Consider the following 19,681-nt stretch of genomic DNA (forward strand, 5'->3'; position numbering starts at 1 on the left):
CCACGGTGATTATTTCCCAGTGTCAACTTCAAAATAATAGCCTAACAAGGTGTTTCTGACCATTTTATTTTTATTAAATTGGCTCATGTGGCGCGTTACATAGGACCAACAAAACCTTTGCACGTTCTGCCGCGCTCTGCTTCCCCGAAACCTGGCTCAGCGACCGTCAACCGGGCACCACGTTCACCTACCCGGCTTCCAAGCGGACTGCGACACAGAGCTATCAGGGAAATCAAAAGGTTGTGGAATATGCTCCTGTATCAACTAGGAATGTTGCACTGATGTCACAAAGCTCAACACACACTGAAGCCCGGATTTGGAGTCACTGTTTCTAAACTGTAAGCCATTCTACTCACCACGTGAGTTGTTGTCATTCATACTCGCAAGTGTTTACATCCCACCGCAAGTTAAGTTAAGCTTTACAAACGCTGGCTGACCAAGTACGGTAAACAAAATTGAGCTTAGGTATCCAGTCACCCCTTATCATTTTGGGTCATTTTAATAGAGCACAACTTACCCATGAGCTTCCCAGCACATTGATTGTTTCACCAGAGAAGACGCATACCGATATGTTGCCCACACAGCACTGTTTTTTTCTGATCACTGTTTAATACACTTAACCCCTAAATACAGGCACAGACTCCAATGTGCAAAACTTGTTGTCAAGACTATGACAACAACCAGGAAAATATGTGCGTTTGTCCTCTTAATATAGTTCATTTTTCAGAATGCATTGAGAAATGCGTCAATAAAAGATTTTCCCCCTTCAACAACAAAAGGTTTGAACAATCAAAAAAAAATAACCACATATTGTGGGAGGAGGGGTTCCAGTGCAAAGGGCTCCCGTGCATAAAAATGATGTCACAAAACTGAAGAGCAAAGCAACTCTCAGTGCAAGAACTCATTTTGGGCATCTTCTCCACAAAAATCAACCCACTCAATATTTTCATATTATTCAGGTACGACATTTGTCCTGTCTGTCATTCCAAATCCGAAAAAAAAATGTAATAGAATAAAGAGCAGTATAAGACTAGCTGCAAGCACAACTAAGTCTTAACTGCCATCTAGTAGTCAAGGGTGATATTACAGCTAAAAACTATAAAGTGGAACCCCACTATTAGTGAGGGATAAGGACAGGACCTGTCTCAAAAAGCAAAAACCTGCATATAATCGACATCCATACAAATGTATTGGAATTGTGCTTTTTGGGAGGAGGGGGGTGGGGGGGGGGGGCTAGTGTGAGACAATGTACACGCGGAACTGATCGCCAGTCAATCACAGGGAACAAATAAACAACCATTTCATCAAACAACCATTCACACTCACACTAACAGATAATTTGGATTTTGCAATTCATCGACCGTCGATGTTTCAGGAATATTGAAACTGGAGTACCCGGAGGAAAGCCACGCAGCCACAGAAAGAACATGCAAACTCCACACAGGCAGGCCGGAGTCTGGATCCGAACTTATGACCTCAGAACTGCGAGTCTGTTGTGCTAACCAGTCGTTTGCAGTGCTATCCCTGATAAAAAACAAGAAAAGTAATTTAGACAGAATAATGTGTTCATGACAACACGTAGCAAGCATGCGCGTCGTGCCACACGTGGTCGAGTCATTCTTAAGGCATTTCATGCCTGGAAAAGATCAAATAAAAGCAAAGTCTAACTCCATTATGAAGAAAATTGTAAATTGCGATCTGCACTTTGAAACACCAATGCCCTATCAGTATGCAGCAATGCTCTTCGCCGGCGCTGATTTTTCTTTTTTTGCCCCAATTAATTTGCTTTTGCATGTCGCCATTTGGTATAGGGGGGACACATTCCAGCCGTTGAAAATTCAATGAGTGCATATGGGCCAGGTGTGCCTCGCACTGTCAAAACAAGTCAGTCGCTTGGCCATCACCCACCATAAGCTGTGCGTCTTTTCTAACTCCAGCACATGGGAGAATATGCCCCTAAATTAACAATTTAACATCTTTAATACCGTTTTCTTGGTGCATTTCTTGTAGGTCAGTCTGTACCCCACCTCTTGCCCAAAGAAAGCTGGGATAGGAAAAAAGGGATCAAGGATCAACAAGTAGACAAAAAGGTTTTCTTTTCAAGAATATTACATATCCTCAAGAGTTGATCTTTTCTTCCTTATATAAAATAAAAGTCATCAAATATTGTTTTCAATGATTGTAGTCTCAGACTAAAAACTGAAACCTCTTTTAGTGGCAAGCGAAACCCAATGTGAATTGATGAACTTGAATGGATTTATTAGGAGTTGTTTGTTTACGTCTGTTTGCTATAGGGACGTAAACATTTTAAGGGGTCAGGTACCGTATATTTTTTCTGGATTCATTTTCTGAATAACAACTTTGTTTAGTTGTCGGATTAACTTTAATGCTGGACTGTTTCTCATTTTTATTCCTATTTACAATAACATTGATTATTACTGCTGTACCAGTGAAGTGAATGAAGTCCATCCAGTTTAATTCACTGGCGAGAAATCCCATTCTTTGCCACGGTGTTATTGACATTCCTCTGAAGAGTTGTAAATATCTCCAGACCCCCTGGCCCCTCAGTGTTGTCGTTTTTACAACCCTGTAATCACAATTTGCTGCCCACGGAGAAGCTTATCTGCAGGACTTTTTTTCTTAACGCATCTCACATGGGCACTGGGACAATGATGATGTCTCCCAGCATGAACAGGAGAGTGTTTAGGCTCTTATGACTTTTCGCAGGAACACAAGACCTGATTGTATGACAGGTGGAAGGAAAGCTACTCATGCAGAACACTTCATATTTGTTTTCCATTGACTTTCTGGGGGAACAGGCTGACCTTATGAAATATTGGATTTGTTTGTCTTGGGTACGCAGCCTCAAAAGCTGCTGATATATCCAAGAGCGGTACCTCCGGCAGCCTAAATCTCTAATCATAGCAAATAGAGCCGTGTCAAAAAGTCGAGGCAGAGTGTTATGAGTTGCTGACTACTATTGATGTGACAAATGAAAAGCAGGAAACAGTGGAATTGAGGCGAGTGAGAACAAAGGTATAGTAGGCTTCATTATGTATGCTGTGCTGATGTGGGCTCACTTGCCAAGGATCCACAGGGTTAAACAACTGGATGGGGCCAAGTAGAAGCCCGAGGCAGGTTCCAGCCGAAGAGGTGGCCCTCGCCAGACAAAGGCACTCACTGTTACTCCGGCATCCTCACATCAAGTGATGCGCCATAAAGGCATAACTTCAGTTTTTACATGAAACTAACCAAATTAGAAAAGGCTCATTATGTCTGCCGGCAATCTCTAACTCGCATCACTAATGACGTATTTCTTTTTTTTTTTTTTTCCGCGTTTAAAGACAAGCCACGGTGGCTTCCCTCACAGCCATCGTCTCAGTCCTGAGAAAAGAAGTCGTTACAGTCCATTCTCGCCTAGATCTTAGTTGAGCCAAGATTGTGATTCTTAGACTGGACGTTGTAAATCAGGATACGGAATGCTTGAGATGCTTGGATATCACCCTTGTGAGGTATGTTTGTTTTAATTTATATTGATGGTATGAATGGTCAACACAGTGTGTCTTTGCATTGAACATTTTACACGTAGGCTTGACTTTGACGAGTTTAACACAACTAGCTCTCCAACTTACATTTATGTTGTGCACTGGATGAAACTGTAGCCAGTGGGGTGGTGGAAAAAATGTAGTGGTACAAGATACACCCAGCTCCTTTTTTCCCTTTCACGACAGCTGCAGTGTTTGATTCATCATAATTACTTTTTTTGCTGCTTAAGGTTGTTTTAAAATAACATCACATTGATCCTTGTCATAATGAGAATAGTGACGCCGGATCACAGAATTGAGTGGAATGTACCTCTTTTGTCGTCTTGATTAACATGAGCATCGGTGCTAACATTCGTGTTCCCAATGGTGTGCAGTGCTTTTTTATGAATTTTGTTTCACATTCTACTCATCATTGCGCTGTTTTGTTCATAATCATCTGTCTTTTCACTTGGAGTGACTCCTAGTCACTTGCTAAAATCCTAACATCAGTCGACAGTTCTGAGTCATGTGTTGAGTGCCCAGGCCTGATTTAATACCACCATGAACACGTTGCTACTATACAAAACCGTACGTTACAGGGCCGCGTACAGTTCATCGTGTAAAGGACTTCACCATCAGGATTACTATCATGACATGACACAGACATAAGACATTTTAAGACATTTCAATCATCACCAGAGATCATTTATATCCACTGTATTAATGTATAAAGTTCTGCTTTGACTCACCAATCAGAGGATGGGAAAAAAATGCTGAGACCATCAATGGCCAGCTCTCCGGACCAGGCTAATTCTGTAAGGACGAATCAAAAATCTGATTAGTTACAGAAACAGTCCCATTGATAGTATGGCTGAAGTAACTACTGATTCTGAAGGCTCCTGGCGGAGGAGATTGTCATGGCAGAACATTCAGCCTCAAAATATAAACACCTACTACTGGAGGTGGTGCAGCTAAGTGATACGAAATGAAGGGAATAAACTGTTGTGAGCAAATTAATATAACAATGTTAAAGAAACAATGTTTAAGACCCAGGTTGTAAGTATCCAAAGTAGGTCAGTGCTTCTGATCATGTTTAGGCCAGCGGAGAAGGCCTCGCAGGCCCTGATGGCCCACAACTATTTACTATACTATAAAGGCTTGTGTCATCTTATAAAAGTGAATTACAATCAAACATTACGTTCAAACTGAAATATTTCTTACCTCCCAGTTGGGTATGAAAAAAAAACGGGAGGAGGGAACCCTCCCATTTAAACAGGGGGTATGGAGACTTTGTTTTTCCGTTTTTCTGTCTTTCAGGTGAGTTTAAGTTACGTACAGTATGGCTGACGTCCCAAACTGATGTCGTTGATGTTCTTTTGGGTCCCAAACAGGTGCAGACTCATCTGGAGAACCCGACCAAGTACCACATCCAGCGCTCCCAACAGCAGCAGGTCAAGCAGTACCTGGGAAAGCTTGGCTCACAGGTACTGAGCTTGCCCTGCCCCAACCAGACCTCTGACCACGGTGGCATGCCGCCAGGGCCGGGCAACAGCGCCCCCAACAGCCCTATGGCCTTATTGACCCTGAATTCCAACTGCGAGAAAGAGGTCGCTGCGGCCGCTCCGGTCCATTCCGAATGAACGCCCATTTTTATCAGCTCTTGCTTGAATGACGTCCTTTTGCTTTAGATGGATGATGTCATCGATGACATTATTAGTCTGGAGTCCAGTTACAGCGACGATATCCTCGGCCTGATGGACCCAGGACTTCAAATGGCCAACACGGTACATCCTGAGCAACAGTCTCATCGCCACATTTGGGAGTTGCGTTTGAAACCAAGCGCCACTTTGCCCATCATCATCTGTGTCCCCCAGATCCCAGTGCCCGCCACCCTCATGGACATGTATGCAAATCAGGGTATGCCCCAGCAAGGATTGTCCGTCAGCAACTCCTGCCCTGCCAACCTGCCCAACATCAAAAGGGAATATCCAGGTAAGTGCTTGGAGGATCCAGTGGTTGAATCGAATGAAAATTCCGCAACTCTTCATTTTATCTGCGTGGAAAACATCAGTGCCAAGTTCTACTCCCCGGATATCACAGCATTGCATTGCCTCTGAAATGTCGCCCATCAATGAGAAGAATCGTTTGTAACGCTCCCTTGTATCTGTGCCTCTCTTGTACGTCACGGACACTGAAAACATCCACCGTGCAGCATCACAATCTCCGGCCGTAATGCACATGTTGGATAAATCTGGATCATGTGGCAAATTTGACAACTACCAGAGGCCTGAAGGGTTTCCAGTTGGTATGTGTGACATTTGATTTTTAAATACCAGCGCTGTATGGGTTGCACGGGGATTGACCTCTGCCTTTCCCCGCAGCTGAGGTAAGAGCTCTAGCAAAGGAGAGACAGAAGAAGGACAACCACAATTTGAGTGAGTGTTGCATTCATTTGGGGCAAATGTATTTGAATAGCACTCGAGCATCATGTTTCATCCCGTCTGCTTTTGTCCTGTAGTTGAGAGAAGACGACGGTTCAACATCAACGATCGAATTAAGGAACTGGGAACTTTAATTCCAAAGTCAAATGACCCGTAAGTCACGCCTTTTACCCGCATAGTCTTCCAGACGCCTACCGGTGGTATTCCTACGTGGAAGCGTACCGAGTAGAGCTGTAAAACAATTAAAATATTTAATCTAATTAAAAATGCAACTGTCATAATTAACTCAAATTCACTCAAAATTAATCGTGATGACTCACAAATTTTTTTTATCGTTTCTGAATTTCCTTTTATATTTTTTTGTCCTATTTTCCCCATTTTAATGCTCTCATCAACGTGGAATCATGAATCTGTTTTCTATGTGCAAAATGCAAATATTTATTGAAATAACAATTTCGATTTTCTATTTTACATGAACATTTTTCACTTGGAGCAGTTAGTCACACAATATTACTGTCCATCAACAACAGTGAAAAAAAATATTTTGTCACACAACAGCTGCTTTAACATCTTTTTTAATGAAATCAAAACAGAGCAATATAACATTATAAAGTTCACATCTAAGGTAAACTAGTACTCAGCCTGTAGTGGATTTAAGCCATGGTTGCATACTTCATTTTTCTCAAGTTTGCTTTGAACACAGCAATCGGGCTCTGTTGATTGTGTTGGTCCTCCTTGCGCGGAGGTCTCTACGGTTTTGTGTAGACATCATTTCAGATGATTACACTTTGTTCGATGACAACACAGGAGATGTTTTATTTTCGCTAGGTCGTTACCACTGCACCGCTGAACTTTTGTTGTCATGTCACCGCCTCTGCGCACCGTCACTGTCAGACGAACACAGAGAAGCTGCACCCGCTTTATTTATATGGACACGGAACCCTGTAACCTTCCACACAAAATAGTTCCAAACAAGTAACAATCGCGTCCGTGACATACATTGTATTCGACAGGCTGCCTGCTCTTTATTCACCAGAGGCTCATCAACCGAGTCTCTCATTTCTCTCCCGAAACAGTGTCTTCTTCCGCTTGGTATACCTTAGCCTTCTCCGCTACGTACAATTTCTGTTCATAGCTTGTAATGGAGGCTCTCGCTGGCAATCTGTAGTGGAGTCGTTAGACGCAATGCGAATTATTTCAGCTTGAGTCGAGCTGTGGACAATGTTGACAGGCTTGCATGCAGTTGCCATACATTTAGCTATGGCTTCAGCAAATTCTTTCTTCGCTTTGAAATGATCCATAGCTGTCTGTCTGAGACGAGGTGGCAGAGTACTCGCGTCAGCTGTGTACTTGGCCATAAAGGTATTTCAGTCTCGACGTGCTATGATGATAGCTCAGTTTATGACTGCAAAACATCCAGGTAACTTTGGTCTTGTCAGCAATCTGGCAACTTTTTAAAAGTTTTAAAAGTTCTTTAGACATACAGTTGCATTGTATTGTATTGTACCTTACTCGCACGAAATTAATATGTTGTATTACGCCTATACACGATACACATGTCGAGAAATTATTTCGTCATCCATTTCTTATAACTCATCATGCCCAAGTGTCAAAGCAGACGTGAAAATCACCGACGGTGTGGTGAAGTTAAATCTGTTTCCGGAAGTGTGCGTCAGTCAGCAACAAATGTCCACGCGGTAAACACGGAAAGTGGCCAAACGTTACCGGATGCCGTAAATATTTGTTTTGTTTTTTTCCCGGCAATATTTGATACCTTTAGCTCATCAACATTCTGTATCCTGGCCTCTTTCAATTTGGTGGGGCTTTTTTTTCCGCATTAAACACAGGAAGATTTTTTAGAATTTGACAATGATTGCGCTCGTCAATGAATGTATATCTTTTTTTAATTCTAAGATTTGACTGCGAGACTGATCTGTCATTGTTTTTCCAATCGAAAATGCACTTGCAACAGATCGCGTCATCCATATCTCTTTGTAATCAGTGGCCCACATTAGAAGGGAATTTTGTTGTACAGTGTAATCTTTGCGAAGATACAATACCGTCTGTATTGTCATTGTGTAGACACTCACAAAGTGAGGAAAATAACATTGTTGCAGGCGGAATTGGAACATGATAATCCCCTTTCTGTATTCCCATGCAAATTTCACAAAAGGCCTCACTTTTGCAAAGAAGTCCGTAGATTTTTCTTTTCTTTTTTCAAACTGACACCATAGGGGCTTCTTCCCATAAGGCTCTATTGTTCTCATCTTTATTCAGGATGTAAAGTGGGAAACAAAAAATGTTACACCGATTAGCTACTAGCCGAGGTGACAACAATGCCGAATTGATGTCTGTGGGGAAAAAAAGAGGGCGCTGGAACCACAGGATGTCTCGTTTTAGACCCTTTAACATTGCACGTCACAGCTGTTGCAAAAGACCAGAACGCAAAAATATCAAAGCCTTGGGGGGACCTCCCGACTCTTCGGTGTCAAATATGTACAAGTTATGGCGACGCAACGTGCAGGCGCAAGACGCCTCAAACCTATGGCACGCCTCGTTTGAAATGTTATCTCAGTCGTATTAGTTGCGTCTGAGCTTTATGGAACATGGTTAACTTCAGCTATGTGCTTCTCAGAGACATGCGCTGGAACAAGGGCACCATCCTCAAGGCGTCCGTGGATTACATCAGGAAGCTGCAGCGTGAGCAGCAGAGGGCCAAAGAGCTGGAGAACTGTCAGAGGAAGCTTGAAAATGCCAATCGGCATCTTATGCTGAGGATACAGGTAGTGGAAGACGTCCTCATCATCCTTCTCATTCAATCAACTACAATTCTGTAACCCAGACAAAACCATCACTTGCGTGCAGTTGTAGAAAACCGGTTGATGGTTGCAGCAGGGTTTCGTGGTTTACTCGCCAAACTTGCGTGCAAGAAGCATTTCCCAATTCGGTTAATGGTGGCGTGAAAACGCCGGTCTGTCTCGACATGTGCTGCGGGATGTAGTCTGCCTTTCACCTGAAATCAGTGGCGGTGAGCCTCTAGTTCTGCTCAATCCTCAACAAGATAAGCGTGGCAGAAAACGGAGTTTGCAATAATGCAGGTATCATGTGACATGTTACATGAGACATGTGCTGTTACAGAATAGCTTTTCGCAGGCTTCGGCCAGATGTGGCAGTGGCACGTGTCGCCCTGTTAAATGTCAGGGGCCTGGTTTCACCACACTCCCCTAAGCACTCGCAGCTCTGGAGGTTGCTTCCCTGAAGTTCAATCACAGTAGGAACAAAGCAGAGTGGAGTTATCGTCCCATCACTTTTAAAGCATGTGCCCCGCACAACCTCTCGAAATGATCAAAGAAAACAAACAATTCAGTGTGAAATGAACAGACAGAGTCTACTGGCCCGTTAACTTGTCGTCCGTCAGTTGATTTTCACACGCGATTCGGACCTCACCTGATTGATCACATGGTTGGTGTCCAGCTTGAAGCAATTCACAAACACACAACAAAAACAAAAAACTCCGGCTTCTATTTAGCTCCCGATTGTTCTTGTGTTTGGGGCTTTGTGTGTCTTGAAAACTTCCCCGACATGAAGCACTCAGAACCCCGATCAATAGCGATCGTGATGAATTTGTTGTCTCCAAGGGCTCTCTTGATGGTGATTTTGCTGAATATTTGCAAGCATATCACACACTTTCAACGTACCGTTCGTTAACTGCAAACTGAACGTGGTTGTATACATGCGAGTGCAGATTTCACGAAGCACAAACCACTACAACAACTAACTAGCATGACTCCGATGCCCGAGGCAGACACAATTAAGTGCGCTTCATATCACAAAATAAAAGCTGTCTCTCTTTTTTTTTTAATCGCACATCATGTGCAAATGGATGTGGATTTTACAACCAATTTCACAAAGTTTCTCAAATGCTCACTTTCAGTCACATGACACACATGAAGTCGACCTAATGCATGTCCGCTCCGAACATACATATACCATGAACATACTGTATTTAATCTTTTGGGTTGGGGTGTTTTAGGTGTGTGAGGTGTTTCCACAAATCTGCTTTTTAAGCTGTTTTCCTTTTTTCTCAAAAACGTGCACTGCACATCCTTGTTCGATTGTTTTCGATTACATGATATTTTAACAAACAAACTACCTTTTCATTATTGTAGTGGCATTCTCCAATTTGGAATCAAAATTAAAAGTCAAAAAAGTGAAAGTCGCACCAAACCTTTGAACTTTAGCATTGAACTTAGTTTGTTGCGACTGATTTCAAGGAATGTTGAGCTCATTTGTGTCTTTTCACTCTCGCAATGCTGCTACCAATACGTTTAGGTGCAAGACCTCAGCCAGCACTGGAGACAGACTCGCACGTTGTTTTATTCGTGGATTCATTCACCCACGTGAAAATAACCTTGTGTGCGAGATTCGCAGTCAGATACCATTTTATAAATGAAAAGAGCGAGTCGCCATTCACCGCTCTCCGTATGCGTGCGCGCGCACGTGTGTGCAGGAGTTGGAGATGCAGGCGCGAGCTCACGGCCTGGCCATCACGTCCTCGGCGCTGTGCTCCGCTGATCTGGTGGGCCGGAGGATCAAGCAGGAGCCCGCTCTGGAGGACTGTCACCAGGACTTGTACACGCTCCTCCCCCACACGCATCACCAGCAGCACCCCGCCTGCACGCCCGAGCACCCCGGCACCCTGGAGCGAAACGAGGGTCACCCCAATTTCGCCGACGGGCACTACGTCATTCACGGCAGGCCGGCCTCCAAACTCAACGACATCCTCATGGAAGACAATGTCTCGCCCGTGCGAGGCGGGGACCCTTTGCTGTCGTCAGTCTCCCCGGATGCCTCAAAGGACAGCAGTCGCAAGAGCAGCGTAAGCATGGATGAGAATGAGCAAGGCTGTTAGCGCCCCCTTCTGGAAGATCCCCTCCATGCGGCTTCACTCTGGGCTGCAGGTGTTTTTTATTTTTATCTTTTTCCAGCGTTTACACGTTTTCGGTCGTTGCCTTTTTTATGTCGGTGTCTAACCTTGATTTTCAAGGATTGGTTTCAAAGTCTGTTTGCTTTAATCGAAACGTTGATGACAATAGTTACACTTTGAGAGTTTTATATGTAAAAGAAAACGTACTTCTCGTCGGCTAGATGCTAAAATGTACTCTATTTGTGGTGATTCCAAAGAATGTGAGGAAATGACAAATGATGCTAACGCAGTGGAGCGTGTGGCGAGGAAGCGCTGCTTTTGAAATCGCAGTAGCAGGAATAGAGGATAAGGTATTTATTACTGTAGTGCTTTACACTCCTTGTGTCTTCGAACTTGAACATGTCGATGCCTTATTATGACATCAGTATTGAATCGCGATGCACCTGCCGTGGTTGTTAGTCTTCAATGCAAAACTCTTGACAAATGCTTCCGTTTTAGATGGAAACCAAATGCTCTATGTTGGTAAGTGGTTCATACGTTCCCCTCCATTATCATTTTTCGTTATCCTGACTGCATTTTCTCCACGACGTTTTTGAACTCGAGAAAAATAAGCACGACAAACATTTAATTCAAAACACAGCTGTTTGGCAAACATAGTGGTACAGTATTTATATTGCTATTGTGCCAGTATGTAATAAGTGACGAGGGCGATGATGCTATTTGTCTAATGTTATAGACAAAAAAGTAAATAAGCAAATTGATGAAAGCCATTTTGACAGCGCTGTACCAGAACAGTGCAGTTTTCCTATATGAAGCTCATTTTAGCCACAAATTCACGCACGAGTGCGTCCACGATAACAACGTCATCATATATATCAAGGGACATGACTTGATTGTCAGAGATGCCTGCAGATACAGAGCAGAAGGGTGACCTTCCCAGCTCTTTGGTCCTTTCGTTTGCCACCTGTCTGCCCACATGGCTCGGATACTTTCACTTGTCAAGTCTGCGGAGCGCATAGTCACAAGTAAAAAGAAACACTGGAATGACCTCTTTAAATCAAATCATAGCTTTTTTTTTTTCTTTTCGGTATCTGCATTGTGTCACGATCCTTCTGGGCTTTTCCCAACATTTACACAATATTGCTTAAGACGTCTGATGTATGAAGATTGTGTATTTGTTTTCCAGCACTTGTAGCACATGATGTTCAGCATGGTATTGACTTCTTTCCTATTACAACTCCGTCTCCAGCCAGGTAATGGTTGAGTTTGTTTGTGCCTGTCTATTCACGTCCTGACGACGTGATGATGTGATCTTTATAAATGATGCAAGTGCCTTGAGGTGTTCCCTGTTTCGCCACTGATTTAAGAGGAGCTGGAGATTGTGGCACCAATATTGTGTTGCAGATGTTTACTGGCGTTTAGGGAGAATGTCAAGCTGCTTTGCAAACTTTTTGCAGTACAAAAAAAAAAAAAAACTCCCAAGAATCTGTTGGATGTAGAGGCATAGAAAATATATATTTTTAATAGAAACTAAAAAGTGTCATGATAAATCATTGAATTAAGTGATGTGCAAGAACATATTAGGAGAACGGCCTATAATTTATCTGTGATTAAACCCATACCCGTTTAGTATATATTTTTACAATTTTTTTTAATGTAGGTACATGTCTTCTTAAAAAAAAAGGAAACAGTATTTTGTTTAATGTTATTCCTCCTTTGACTCCAATTCTTCTGGACAACAAAGGTCATGTTAGTCCAAGTAGCAAGCTTCTCCAACAAGCACAACCAAACATCAATCTGCTGAATATTAATTCTTTTGAATTGTGGCCATTTATTATATTCACAAGTGCTGTTGGAGAAGAGGTGGTTTGTTTGGATCAAGATGTGTTATTTTTTTAAATATATTATTGATGAATAATCTTGGCTGATTGACACTTAATATTTGTCACCTATGTGTTATTTATTTTATGGATAATAATCCCATTGTTGGAATTTATCACTGTCATTTCTGTTTGCCTGAATGTAATTCAAATCGACGACAGCCACCAATGTGCTGCCAGTGTGCCAAAGTTACTGCATGTACGGTAGCTGTAATATCTCATGAGGTCAGCTACCCTGCCGAACAGGATCGTTACAAGTACCGGTAGTCAGAAGAATCGTGTGGCTTTGATGTGAATCGTTTAAAGAATCATGACCATCTGGACGGAAAGGGATGTAACGGTGCGTTATGCAACACTTGGCTTTTCCGGAGATATCTTATCTGGTGCAAGTAACACTTCGATTTCTGGTCGAGGCAAAGCGCAGGCCACCCTTGAAACAAATGCTTATCAGTAAGCTCCATCGTTTGATGCCAATCTTGAAATCTAATTTTTTACAACCTGGCTGAACCAGCAGATGTGATTCGATTTTCAGTGATGCAACATGAAAGGCACCCGCTGTGATTCTACGACACCTTTTGCAGATGAAGTACCAAGTTCGATCCGTGAACTTGCTGTTATGGCCTCTGTGGTTCATTCTAACGTGTCCTCTGCTTCTTGCTCGGTTTTGTGGTGGTGTGGCAATAGTCACAGTACGCACTCGACTCTGTGAACTCAAATTATGTTTGGAAAAACATTAAAAGCTTTATTTGAGAGTTTGGAGGGGTTTTTTTCCCTCAGTTTTCATGTGAAAATAAAAACCATGTCGAATGTCAACCACACTGAAAAATATTGCGCACCCAACGCATTAAATGTCACAATGATTGTTGTTTGCTTTAATTTCACACTAATAGTTCGACCAAAATAAAGTTTTTAAATGTTGAACAGATTTGAAGTGACGACGCCCAGCGGTGATTTGTAGTTTGTATGCCTGCCTTGCACCCAAAGCTCCTGTGTTTGAATCTGATGCGCTTTCTCTGTGGCGTGTTAACTATTATACCTGCACTTGCGTGAATTGTGTCCACGGAAGGCAAACGCATGCTTGTTAGGTTGTCTATGATTTGTGATTGAGCGCTGTTGGGGGAGAGTGGGCCTTTCTCTTCCTCCGCATGTTCGTTAATTTTGGATGATGAGGATGTTGGTTATCCAAATACAGGCTGGAGACAATAAACAGTACCTTTAAAGGTTTTCTTTTTCTTTTCTGCAGTTTACGAATCAATCCAGGCCCCTGAGAGTTTCAGATTTCGTCAGGAAGCCCAGAAAAAATACAGTCATGAGAATACAGTAAAACTCCTCTACAACGAAATCATGTTTGCAGCAAGAAATCTTTCACAACAGGGTGGTTTTCACTGTAGCAAATTTGATCTCAGATGTAACACACACACAGAAGTATGTGTACATGCACACACAAACGTATGTGTACTCTTTATTTTTATTCCAATAGTGCATAAGTATGAGCATACACTTCATATAGTCAGTGTAGAAAGAAAAAATGGGAAAGAAATTGTGAAATGTACAGTCGGCATTCACTTTCACTTACATCAATTTCTTGGATAATGTCTAATTTTGCTTCCTCCGTCTTTCATTGTGATCACTTATGCCCTCCCTTTCAGCGTCAGAGTTCTTCTTGTCTAAGCAGCTTGACATCCAAAGGTCCACTTTGTCGCCATTTTAGCAATGCAAAGTTCTTGCTGCGTCTGAAACTAACAACAACAAATACTTCCCGGACTACTGCGCATGTGTAAACCAGTGTGGTGGTTGCTGTTGCCGTTTCCGAACGGTGGTTGCTGTTGCCGTTTCCGAACGAAGCAGTAGATGTTGCTGTTGGATTACACTTCGTTGTAGTGAATCTCGTCGCGAGGCAAGAGCAGAGAAAAATATTTTGTATAACGCAACAGGGTTTTCTTTTTCGTTGTATGGTTGGCAGGAAAGTGGGAATGGTGTTAATGCATGAACATTTTTTTCCACACTAGGAGGTATTTTCGCCCATGTAGGTTTCCTTGTAGAGGAGTTTCACTGTATATAGAGACAATATGATAATGAGAGGCGGGGAGTTACGCCTCCATGCAAATCCCGGAAACAAAGAAAGGTCGATGCAATTTGATCTTGACATGTTGGGAAAGTCCAGACCTCTCCGCTGTGCGTAAATCTTGAGATAAGAGTCCCTCCCCGGGGAAACTTGATTGCCTTCAGGGACTCTCCCATGGTGACGGTCAAAGGGCACTAAAGGTGATTTTAATCACAGTAATCAGGAAATACCTTCAACAGCATTCTACATTCTTTGTTTCAAGTGTTTGAACAGAACCAACATCAGAGAGGGGCTAAAAAAAATCACAGTCAAGAATAGATTCCTTAACAGCGCTGACCAGTCCAGGGTGCACCAAGCCATGTCGTTACCTATGCGTCCCGCGTCTTAGACGCATAATTTTCCCGCGGAACACCCAGTTCCAAATCATTTTTGGGACGCAAGGAAATTTCTCAGTCAAAAACGACGGTAAATCTTTTTTTCCAGCAACGAACGCAGTTTGACCATCGCCGGGCCATTGTTGTTTTGATCTCGCATTAAGTAATCTTGCGTGACGAGATTTCCGTTCCCGCGAGACGAGATTGGCGATATCGGGCTTCACCTCGCGGGAAACAGAAGATTGCCAAGTTGTGTAACGTTAAAACAAGTGTTGCGAACATTTATTGAGGAGATATCACAGAGGAAGCAGCTAAAGATGGATAGTTTTTTGCGCTGGTAAGTTGACTTTGAGAAAGCCTTGCATCATTGGAAGCAGAGTAAAGAGAGGAGAATTTATGAAACCAAAGACTGAACCATGGGACGAAATAAGAACCTGTTTCTCAGCAAATCTTGTATGCCTAATTATAAAAAAAAATTGCAGCATTTTCTTCATAAGGAATAAACCTATTATCAATTAAAATTGTTGCTGTTTGTGTTATTTTCATTTGCAATTGAATAAGTAGACCATTTCAGAATTTGAAATTTGGGACTCTCTAAATGCATAATGGGACTCATACTTTTGTGATCAGCGAGTCCCTGGGACTCGCAGGGCTCAAACTGTAAAAAGATCACTGCCCACCTTTCTGTTATAGTCAGCAGCATTTCTTTATTCCAGTGAAATGTATCCATTGGGTCTGAAATGATTTCCACAATATCAGACGATTCTCAGGATAACGCGGTACAATTGTACGCCACTGCAAATGACGACCTTGGCCTCCATGTGTACTTAGCTCTTGTATTCAAAGTGACAACGAGGCCGGTTAGTGCAGAGGTCCCCAACCTTTTTTGCCCCATGGACCGGTTTCACGTCAGACAATATTTTAAGGGGCCGACCTTTTAGGCCGGATACAATATAAGATATGACCTGCATGAAAATGTGGTATTTTCGAAACTTAATAAGCACGAATCATGACACAAGGAACGTCCTCTCTGGCTGCAACATTTTCTGGTCACTATGGTAACGTTTAAACGTGCCTTCAAAAAAGATACGGCGCAAATAAAAAAGTGCATGAAAAATACGAGGGTCAGGGGGCGGTTGATGACAAAAAACGCTTGCTCGTTTTTCAAAGTAAAGAGAAGTTGCAATTTGGTATTCTAGCAAGAAAAAATAAGTTTATGCAGACAATTTGTTTTTGTGAGACATATAAAATCATGTGGCAGGAACCGATCTGGCCCGGGCCTTGTGTTTGACACTTGTGAACTAGAAGAGCACGCAGTACCTTTCGGAGGAATACTAAATCAAGTTTACATTCCAATTCTGACACATGGGGGGCAGCCCATTATTGCACTCAACTCAGCAGGGGTCACTCGAGTTCTCTTGCACACCCGTTGATCTCTCATGGCACTTTGGTTGGGTACCACTGTGTTAGAATGACAACTTTTCAGTGACAATTTTGTATTAAAGCGTGCCGTGCCACCTTCACCTTTACCGGGCTCTTCTCAGCGATAGCATACTTCTGATATCTCCATGGCCAGCTCGAGAAGTTCTGCTGAGTCCTGGCAGGAGTTGCAGAAGTTCCAGTCCAGTCCCAGGTTGCAGGTCAGGCACTCCCATCCCTGATGGTCGCCCTCAATAGATTCGGTGACACGATTCACTGAAGGAAAGCAATGGCCGACAGCCCGGTCGAATGTGTCCACCAGCAGGTGCATAAACTCAGGGAAGCGACAATGCAGACAAGCCAGCAGAATTCCTGCACAGTCCTCTGGGGGCGGAAAAGAGACACCTCGGTTTTTGTTTCAATTGTGAACAGTTTTGATTGTCATGTCGGAAACATGTGCGCTACCGTCAGTGACAGGCTCTGGTGAATCATCAGAGGAAAACACACTACTGCTACTGCTGCTGCTGCTTGTCTTCAATCCCTCCGAGCATGCTTCCAAGATTCTGGGTCCATCCCACCCGATGTGCGTTTCCTGCCCTAAGCAGGTGAGGGGGCTCCCTACCGCACAAGAAGTATCCATGCGAGTCACAAACATTTTGTTGAGTGACATAAAATGCCATTTTTGTCCTGATTATTTGCGTATTATGGTCAGTGTCTGTCCAAACTCTGAATTGTTGTAAATGTAAATACAGACAATGTGTTTCACTCCGTATATAATCTGAATTCTTAGATTCATTCAAGGTTCTGCAGTTAAACAAAGAATATATTCAGATATTGTAAACTGACCATCACACTCGGCATTGACTTTTCCCCCAAGCTCCATAAAATGCATCTCGGGAGCAAGTGAAGGAGACGTTGTCATCTTCTGTCGAGCAAAGAAAATTCTACTTGGCAGCAAATAGTGCCTTTGGGCTTGTGTGTGTGTGTGTGTGTGTGTGTAAACCAGTGTTTTTCAAACCCTGTGCCGCGAAATATTGTCAGCTGTGCCGCGGGAAAATATCCAATTTGTACGCCTGTGCGGTCTATCGCCCGGCAAAGTAATCGTGTAGTACTCTTCTATACCGCTAGGGAGCAGCAACAGCTAGCCTTGTGTTTAGACTGGAAGAAACAAGCGAATTTGTGACGCATAAATGCAGGACGACGGTGAAACAATAAAAATGAAAGATTATAAACTACTTTTCTTTGTCTTTATTCGATTCGAATACAAGCTGTTATAACGTCATTCTTCAATGTTAAAAAACGGTTATAGTAACAATATAACACGTTAATTGTTAAGATAAGCCCCCCCCCCCCCCAACCACACACACACACACTTTTTCAGCTAGTGGTGTGCCGCGAGATTTTTTAAATGAAAGAAGTGTGCCTTGGCTCAAAAAAGTTTGAAAAACACTGGTGTAAACAATGACACTCATCAACAGCAAATTTTCATCAAGATATGGCTGTATGTGTCCCTTAATGTAAATTTGACACATTAAAGCATGCACAATGCAAATTTTATCATGCCTTGCAATTCATACTGTAGCTATGACATTTCTGATTTTAAAAAAATCCACCTGTTGCTGAACCCGTAATTCAGAAATCTTATTACACTACTATATTACATATTATTATTATTATTATGGAAAAAAGTAGCTTCGCAATCAGTGCAAAAAAATAATCTAGAAAAGTTTCCAAACATGCATGTCAAATTTTTTAAAAGAATGGTAAAAAATTGCTGAGCAGTATAGATATGATTTCAATTATGTCAAGAAGAAATTTCATGTACGATATCTAATTGAAAAAAAATTACCTGTTTTGGCGGTAATTACTTCATCTGAGTGGGGATTAGGAGCTCTGTACGGTGAGCTCATGTATCCCATCTTGTTCCACTCCCACTCCTCCTCATCCATCCTTACTCGCCAATCAGGAGGCGCTTTTAGAAGCGTGTGCCATGACACACAGGAGACACGAACATGGTCACTTATAACACAAAAGAAGACAAAATGCTCCCAACTCACTTCAAGGCTCGTAATGGCTTCGTGAAATACACAGTAAACCAATATCGAAAATAAAGAAATGGATTTTAAATCCACACATTGTCTAGTACGGGTCAATGACGCCAGTCACTGTTGGAAAGTATTCAGGTACAGGTTATTTTTCATGTACAGCAGTGTATACGTGTTTCAGCTCATTTAACTTCAAAAGGAATAAAAATAAACCACCCCCATCACCCACCAAAAAGAATTCCCTTTGGCTCTATTATAACTGTCACAGTATTGAATGACATCCACATTCAATACCCCCCTCCCCTACCCCGCGCTGTCCCTATGTTGTACATCAAATTTGATTTTAAGAACCCACAACCAATCACAGATTCAAGCACTCTGTAGCCTTGCTGACCTGTCACCTTGCGCTTCAGAAACTTTCCTGAAACAATGGCAAGAAAAAAAAAAAAAGAAATCCATCACTCATTTGCAAACAACTGGGCATAAGACTAGCAAACACAAGCAACACCCAAGGAACCTCAGGCAGCTGAGATGATTCAGATACGACACAGTATTAGCAACATTTCTGCCATGACATTTCATGTTATAGTTACAACTCAATTACGAATAAATCAAAGTAGCAGCTACTGCTAGCGTCGGTTTGAAATGCTAATGCTACTTCAGCGTTGCTCATGCTGCTATTATGATACAGCGGAATGTGTGCTGAGACTATAAATCATGACTACACACTTTTGTAATTGCATGCTATTATTAAAGGCCTGTTTGAGAATTCCACTTGTGCAGTAAGGGGGGGGGGCAAAGTGAGGCTGCATTCAAATCTTGCTAGCACTTGTAACACTGCAAACTCCCCTCATTGTCTACAAGGGCAGATTGGGAACCATCTCTCTCTCGCACACACACACACGCACGCACGCACGCACGCACACACGTACACACACACGCACGCACGCACGCGCGCACACGCACGCACGCACGCACGCACACACACACACACACACACACACAC

At 42.6% G+C, this 19,681-nt stretch overlaps 2 protein-coding genes across 3 annotated transcripts in view; one reads left to right on the forward strand and one right to left on the reverse strand.

Annotated features, from left to right (window-relative positions):
* mitfb (melanocyte inducing transcription factor b) overlaps nt 1-13,697 on the forward strand; it is a 52,232-nt gene extending 38,535 nt beyond the window's left edge. The window contains exons 1-9 of one of the 2 annotated variants that reach the window (XM_052056667.1): nt 2,930-3,512; nt 4,916-5,131; nt 5,213-5,308; nt 5,399-5,516; nt 5,737-5,829; nt 5,906-5,959; nt 6,043-6,118; nt 8,601-8,748; nt 10,476-13,697. In XM_052056667.1, coding sequence (XP_051912627.1) covers nt 3,480-3,512; nt 4,916-5,131; nt 5,213-5,308; nt 5,399-5,516; nt 5,737-5,829; nt 5,906-5,959; nt 6,043-6,118; nt 8,601-8,748; nt 10,476-10,877 — 1,236 coding nt within the window. In that variant the 5' untranslated portion in view covers nt 2,930-3,479 and the 3' untranslated portion in view covers nt 10,878-13,697. Of the gene's footprint in view, nt 1-2,929; nt 3,513-4,915; nt 5,132-5,212; nt 5,309-5,398; nt 5,517-5,736; nt 5,830-5,905; nt 5,960-6,042; nt 6,119-8,600; nt 8,749-10,475 lie in introns of those variants that run through there. The other variant, XM_052056662.1, reaches the window with a different exon arrangement.
* Nucleotides 13,698-15,892: 2,195 nt separating this feature from the next.
* On the reverse strand, nt 15,893-18,915 carry mdfic2 (MyoD family inhibitor domain containing 2). Its single transcript, XM_052056861.1, has 4 exons — nt 18,483-18,915; nt 17,477-17,559; nt 17,096-17,248; nt 15,893-17,014 (listed from the first exon to the last, which is right to left on the reverse strand). The coding sequence occupies exons 2-4, from the start codon at nt 17,550-17,552 to the stop codon at nt 16,752-16,754; spliced, it is 492 nt and encodes a 163-aa protein (XP_051912821.1). The 5' UTR covers nt 17,553-17,559; nt 18,483-18,915; the 3' UTR covers nt 15,893-16,751.
* Nucleotides 18,916-19,681: the final 766 nt, after the last annotated feature.

This window comes from Hippocampus zosterae, chromosome 2 (assembly GCF_025434085.1).
Source record: "Hippocampus zosterae strain Florida chromosome 2, ASM2543408v3, whole genome shotgun sequence".
Classification (NCBI taxonomy): Eukaryota; Metazoa; Chordata; class Actinopteri; order Syngnathiformes; family Syngnathidae; genus Hippocampus; species Hippocampus zosterae.

Coding starts and splice junctions, on each gene's coding strand:
- mdfic2 (XM_052056861.1), bottom strand. CDS start 17,552: ATGACAACGTCTCCTTCACTTGCTCCCGAGATGCATTTTATGGAGCTT. Junction 17,249..17,476: donor AGTCAATGCCGAGTGTGATG/GTCAGTTTACAA, acceptor CTTGTGCGGTAG/GGAGCCCCCTCACCTGCTTA. Junction 17,015..17,095: donor ACCAGAGCCTGTCACTGACG/GTAGCGCACATG, acceptor TTCCGCCCCCAG/AGGACTGTGCAGGAATTCTG.